The sequence below is a fragment of the Palaemon carinicauda genome, chromosome 13 (assembly GCF_036898095.1).
Source record: "Palaemon carinicauda isolate YSFRI2023 chromosome 13, ASM3689809v2, whole genome shotgun sequence".
In the NCBI taxonomy this organism is placed as follows: Eukaryota; Metazoa; Arthropoda; class Malacostraca; order Decapoda; family Palaemonidae; genus Palaemon; species Palaemon carinicauda.
In genome coordinates this window covers 19937530-19944949 of record NC_090737.1, presented here as the reverse complement: position 1 = coordinate 19944949, position 7420 = coordinate 19937530, and the positions used below count along the sequence as shown (strand labels likewise).

The following is a 7420-nucleotide window of genomic DNA, read 5'->3' as shown; positions in this document are numbered from 1 at the left end:
AATCCTGAACCCTGTGTAGAATTATGTATTCCTGGAAACCCTACAGAATCCTGAACCCTAAAAAATCCTCCACCTCTGGAAACCTACAGAATCCTGAACTCTGTTTAGAATTATGTATTCCTGGAAATCCTACAGAATCCTGAACCCTAAAAAATCCTCCACATCTGGAAACCTACAGAATCCTGAACTCTGTTTAGAATTATGTATTCCTGGAAATCCTACAGAATCCTGAACCCTAAAAAATCCTCCACCTCTGGAAACCTACAGAATCCTGAACTCTGTTTAGAATTATGTATTCCTGGAAATCCTACAGAATCCTGAACCCTAAAAAATCCTCCACATCTGGAAACCTACAGAATCCTGAACCCTGTGTAGAATTATGTATTCCTGGAAACCCTACAGAATCCTGAACCCTAAAAAATCCTCCACCTCTGGAAACCTACAGAATCCTGAACTCTGTTTAGAATTATGTATTCCTGGAAATCCTACAGAATCCTGAACCCTAAAAAATCCTCCACATCTGGAAACCTACAGGATCCTGAACCCTGTGAAGGAAGTGTAAGCTCTGGAGGACGAGACCTCCAGTAACTGCCCCTCCTGAAGCTGCAGGTAAACGCGATCTCCTGCAGAGAGACTGACCAGTGCACTCTGGCTCCCCATTTGGTACCCACTGGAATCCCCGAAGGCACTCACTATGTCCTGACCGTTCTTCTTGAGGGAGATCCTGCACATAAAGGACATTTCGGAGGTCGTTAGAGGCAATACAGTAAGTGATTGTAACTTTGGTCACAGTGAAACTTTAATCAAAGCTTAGATTGGAACAATGTTATTGAATTGAACACTTGCAACCTGGTTGTATATCCTTGTTACCAAGTATATTAATAGCAATAACTATTATATGAGGGAATACTGCAATGCATGTCTGAGAAGTACTTGAAACTATACCATATACTACATAGACTTAGTAATCCTTCTTGGGGTGTAGGTCTAGTTGCAACCTTAACTGACATCTTTATCAACAATACCACAAGATATCGAATTGGAATTAAATTTTGAAAAGAACTAAACTTAGCATTCTAAAAGTCCCTTTATATTGTTTGTCGTAAATTAAGAATATAACAAACATTACACATTTAGCTGGTTCCTATTCTTTACCTGAAGTGAGAGTAGCGATCAGATACTGCTGAAAATGTGAAGAAGAAGAGTCCAGGGGTCGTGGCAATGTACTCACTCCGTGCTGTGTTCCACCCAGTTCCAATCTACAGAAACATTGTAATATTTCCGAATGAAGAAAACAGTTCATATACACATGTGCAAAGATCTCTCTCTCTCTCTCTCTCTCTCTCTCTCTCTGTCTCTCTCTCTCTGTCTCTCTCTCTCTCTCTCTCTCTCTCTCTCTCTCTCTCTCTCTCTCTCTCTCTCGTACACACGCATATATAAATTATATATATATATATATATATATATATATATATATATATATATATATATATATATATATATATATATACTTGAGAGAATGAATAACTAAAAAATGTATAAAATCGTAATAGATATAAAAAAAAATTGACATGTTTCATTACAACCCATAAGGAGGATTTCGTTGTATTCCTTTGAGAAACATCATTACATCTTAATTTTAACGAATAAATACTAACTACGAGTACAAATAAACCAACAAAGTTCAAAGATCACCGAAGGTAACCTAACCTGCGTTACTGTCTCAGTGAAGACGACCTTGGAACCGGGGCTGACGTAGGGCGATGCCCTACGAGCAGTAAAACCCTCCGTCGGTCCATTACCCAGGTATCCCCCGCCATTCGTCGTAGGCGGATTGAAGCGACTTGGGTAATACACCGATGGTATTGCGGACGGGTTGTAAGCCGGATTGGTGGCCGGATTACTGCTGTCGTATGGGACGGAGTTCGTCGGGAAAGTTCGATCCGGGTAAATGCCGTTCGGGTTGTAGGTGTTGGGGTAGACGAGACCCCGGGTACTGGTGGGGACGTAAGAAACAACTTGGGGGGCGCTCTTTTCCGTCGTCTCTTCTCTCTCTCGCAGTTTGGAAATCTGGGCTTCGACGTCCGGAGCTGATTTGCTTGCCCTTGTTCCTGCTGACGCAGCCAAGCAGGATATGCCCAGCACAAGCATGGCAGTATATATGACCATCTTCACTGTCTGTTAATGGACATAATTCTATTGTAATATTAAAAAGGATTAGCCATATTTTATGTCAACAAATGAAAGATTCGGAAGCGTTATTCCTTTAGATTTCATGTCAGGATGCCAGAAAACCTCAAATCAATCAATCAATCATGTCATGCAATCAATATATTCTCATTATTAGTTAAAGCTTGACGACTCTATAACCAGCGATTTGAGAAGTTTAATGCTTTCCTATAAGGCTTATCACTCTATACCTAAGAAACAAACAGATTTGGGACGACAAAAAAATAAAAAAAAATACATACATACATACATACATATGAAGAGACCTTATCTCGAAAGGTACTAGAGTAAAAGTCACTCTAATGATTAAGATCTATAAGCCAATAATTTTTTCTATGTCGTGAGTGACATAATCTAAATTCTGTTCAAGATATGTAGTATTCTTGGTTCATTTTATATACACCGAAATCAACATATCATATCTTTAAATAGAGCTAGCAAGCCTCGTTCTTAAAAAAAAAAAAAGAATCCAAGACTCCCAATAGGTCAAAGTCTCGAAAAGATGGCTGGATTTATATGAGATGCAGCAATGAAGGAGACGATTATTAAGATAATGCACTGAGATAACGGAAAGTACGCTATGATATCCTGATGATAATCAAACATTATCTTCAAATTCAAGAGGCTTTGGGACCTTGAGATAACTTCCTAATATATTCTAAGGCCTTTATTATTATTATTATTATTATTATTATTATTATTATTATTATTATTATTATTATTACTAATTGTTAAGCTACAACCCTAGTTGGAAAAACAGAATGCTATAAGCCCAGGGCCCCAACAGGGAAAATAGCCCAGTGAGGAAAGGAAACAAAGAAAAATAAAATATTCTAAGGACAGTAACATTAAAATAAATAATTCCTATTTAAACTATAAATACTTGAACAAAACAAGAGGAAGAGAAATTAGATAGAATAGTGTGCCTGAGTGTACCTTCAAGTTAAAATCATATAAAAATATCGCTTTCCTTCTAATACTTAGACGTGACTGGGGAAACGGTATGAACATATTCCACTTGGACTAAGATCGTGGGACGTCCGTTTCTCAAATACCATTGCTGAAATAAATGGCCTGAATATCCATTTATGATGACGATTAAAACACAAGTTCAAATTGGGAAATCACAAGATCGCAAACACAAAGTATGGAGAGGCTAAATCGTTAATGGGGAAAATAGTCAAATTATTTTGCAGTATTTGGAAAAATGGCTGCTTAGTTTATAGTCACAGATCTCAGCCAAACAATATAATGAAAATGGTGAATGCCATATAGGGAAGTGACCTACCTGTGGAAATAACTACCCTCATTCCAAGACGTTATTCTGATATTTTATTAGAAAAAAAAAATAAATAAAACCCAAACCATAAACGAATGGATAAATAAATCGTAAAAATACTACAAAATACAGCAATATCAAACCTATGATAAGTATTCCTCAAGCTTTCGTAACCCAATGTCTCCTTTAGCCAGAGGAGAATCAGCAGGATCGTTGTAACTTCCACCTATAAGGTAACCATATGCTATATATATACGCGACACTCACCCTATATAAACCTGGGCATTGCAGTGTGGGCGTGATATCAGTCATCACTTCGGGCGTGATATCAGTCGTCACTTCGGCCGGTTCCAAGTTTCGTTAGAGAGCGGAAGTTGGACAGGATCGGATTACGCCATTGTTTAATTTGTAGTATAAACACAATACCACACGGTGTGGGAGGTCAAGGGTTATCAAGCTTCAATGCCAAGCTGAGGTAATGCCCTTGGTTTGCTTGTTGTCATTTTGCCCGGCAAGAGGTTAGTTGTATTGGATAGGCCTCGTGAGAAGCGTATAGTATCTGACATCATTATTATTATTATTATTACCTGCTAAGCTACAACGCTAGTTGGAAAAGCAGGGTGCTATAAGCCCAGAGGCTCCAACAGGGAACATAGCCCAGTGAAGAAAAGAAACAAGGAAAAATAAAATATCTTAAGAAGAGTAGCCACATTAAATAAATATCTCCTATATAAAGTATCAAAACTTTAACAAAACAAGAGAAAGAGAAATAAGACAGAACAGCGTGCCCGATTGTACCCCCCAGAAAGAGAACTCTAACCCAAGACAATGGAAGACCATGGTACAGAGGCTATAGAACTACCCAAGACTAGAGAACAATGGTTTGATTTTGGAGAGTCCTTGTAGAAGAGCTACTTACCGTATCCAAAGAGTCCCTTCTACCCTTACCAAGAGGAAAGTAGTGCAGAAGTTAACCCCTTGGGTAAGGAAAAATTGTTTGATACTCTGTGTTGTCAGGTATATGAGGACAGAGGAGAATATTTAAAGAATAGGCCAGATTATTCGGTGTGTGTGTGTGTGTGTGTGTGTGTGTGTGTGTGTGTGTGTGTAGGCAAGGGGAAAATGAACCGTAACCAGTGAGAAGGATCCAATGTAGTATTGTCTGGCTAATCAAAAGATCCCATAACTCTCTAGCGGTAGTATCTCAACGGGTGGCTGGTGCCCTGGCCAACCATAAATTTTTTAGTTGATAGGTAAGATGGGTGAAAGAAGAATGAGAGTAGTTAGCTATGCTGTTAAAAATTTGCCGTTTAGAAAAAAAAAAAATTCCCTGGAATAAATTTTGATACGTATTTACCGTTTTAAAAACGGACGTAAAGGAGTGATATTACGGACACAAACCCGTAAAAGGTAATAAGAAAGTAGGGTAAAATTACGATCGCCTCTATTTTGCTGAAATACGGCTGAGAACACTAAAGTTTTACGGGGAATTTCCGATTAAAATTAAGCTTTTTAATATTGTAGCTAATCGTGGTAGAGAATAGTTTGGAAAGTCAAGTATTAGTAAGAGTAATGTAAAGTGTGGGTAAGCCACAGTTTTATCTATATTGACGTACATTTTTCATACATACGAGAACAGCAAATTGTTCTTTAAATACAAACATTTCAGTAAGGAGATTTCGAATAAATGATGAAACATTATTTGTCTCTTAGGTAATTGAAAATTGAGGAAAAGTTAAATACACTATAAGAAAATTTTTAATAATTTCTATTTACCGAAAATGGATTTGGACTAGAAGCAGAGGCGAATTAATTATTTTTTTTTCATGATTCTTATCATATAAACAGAAAGCTCCCGTGTTCGACACATGGTAATAATCAGCAGTAGATGTAATCGTTTACATGCGCGTATGTGTATGTGTTTCTCTTCCTATGCATTTTTATTGTATTAATAGAAAGCATTCTTGAGAATAGTCCTTTAGTGAAATAACTAATAAGCTCAAAGCTTCTATAACTAGAAATTATGGTTACATATCCCCGAAGGAACCCTTCCTGGTGTTGACAAGGATATCCTGTGAAATAAAAGGATATCGGGGATTGAAGGAAGTGAGGCATGGCTGGTTTACGTCCTTATCCAAGGTCAGGGGTAAAGGAAAAAAAAAAGATAAAGCCAATATGATAAAACGGAAGAAGGGAAATGGTGAAAAATACGGAAATTGGTGATACAATTGATGACAAACGAAACAAATTTGCACCATTTAAGATTTTCAGTTGCTTATTATTATTATTGCTGAGAGCAACAGTATTTCCGGTTCGTCATTGACAACAACAACAACAACAACAACAACAACAACAACAACAGCAAAAACACAATAACGATTTGACCAAAGTCTACCGTCAATTTCTCTGTAGAATTCTGATATTTACTTCTTATATTAATAATAATAATAATAATAATAATATTAATAATAATAATAATAATAACAATAATACTCATAATAATGATAACAACAACAATAATAATAATAATAATTATAATAATAATAATAATAATAATAATAATAAAATTAATAATAACAAAAATAATAATAATATTCTTTCTTTCAATTCATTTACTTATTATTTTTTTGCCTCCCATACTTTTTCTTTTACTTCAAGTTTATCATTATAGAAAGACATTCCTGAACTCCTTATGGAAATCAAGAATACATCATGCAAATATGGAGGCACAATTGTTCAATAAAATCGATAACAATAATAAAATATGGTAATCAAATTCTGGAATAGAGACGGATCTATCATTACGCCACTTCAGCGTATTCCCTTCAGTTATATATTTCATATAACAGTAACGTCAATTATTTCGTTATTATTTCCAAACGTCGTCACAAACCTATTCATATTTCTTCCCTTTAACTAACGAATCCATTGCATATTGCTAAAAGATGCATTAGCAGCCGTTCTCTCCTTCATTGTAATGGACGTCTACATGTACTTCCTGTCATTAGAGTTAATACGATTAATACCTTCATATATTGGTGGTTCTAGATTTTGACATATGATGAAAACGGATGAAAGTTGATTGCCATAGATATACAAAATAGATTTTTAATACATTAAATCGAATGCCAAGTCACAAACATACCAATTAGCTACGATGGTGAAGATGGGTTGATTTCAATTCTAAGTACAAAAAAAAACCTGAATTAGACAGGTATAAGTACAGAAGAATTGTCATTTGCTTTCATCTTTCTTCGTGGCCAAGTGCTATGTCACTGTTCATACAAGTTTCCTGGATCAGGGTTCGACTCCCGGCCGGTCAGAAGCTATTATTTTGTGTGACTTCGCCTGGGGCTCTGATCCCGAGGTCGTTAAGAGAATCCAGACAATAATGTATAAAAAATATATAGCTTATTTGTATATGGAAACACGTCTAAATGTGCAAAATTTATCATATATATATATATATATATATATATATATATATATATATATATATATTTATTTATATATATGTATATATACACATATATACACGTGTGTATAAAAACATATATACATATATATATATCTATACACACATATATATACATATATATATAAATTATATATATATATATATATATATATATATATATATATATATATATATATGCATATATATACATATATATTACACATACATACATGCATATAGTATACATATATATATATATATATATATAAATATATATTTATATGTGTATATATATATATATATATATATATATATATATATATATGCCTTTAAATATAAAAAAATATATTTCAGAAGGTGGCGATATATTTCTAAGCAATCATATTAATCTGTCATATCGGATTTTAATAATCTTGATTTATATTGATAAACGTTTTCTATGAACAGAGGACAAT

The 7420-nt window shown here is 34.7% G+C and overlaps 1 protein-coding gene across 1 annotated transcript; it reads right to left on the bottom strand.

Moving 5' to 3' along the window:
• Positions 1–311: 311 nt before the first annotated feature.
• LOC137652201 (cerebellin-3-like) lies at positions 312–2170 on the bottom strand. The gene is made up of 3 exons (XM_068385425.1): positions 1711–2170; positions 1156–1259; positions 312–724 (listed from the first exon to the last, which is right to left on the bottom strand). Exons 1-3 carry the CDS (start codon positions 2167–2169, stop codon positions 529–531), a joined length of 759 nt encoding a protein of 252 aa, XP_068241526.1. The 5' UTR covers position 2170; the 3' UTR covers positions 312–528.
• Between the last annotated feature and the right edge of the window lie 5250 nt (positions 2171–7420).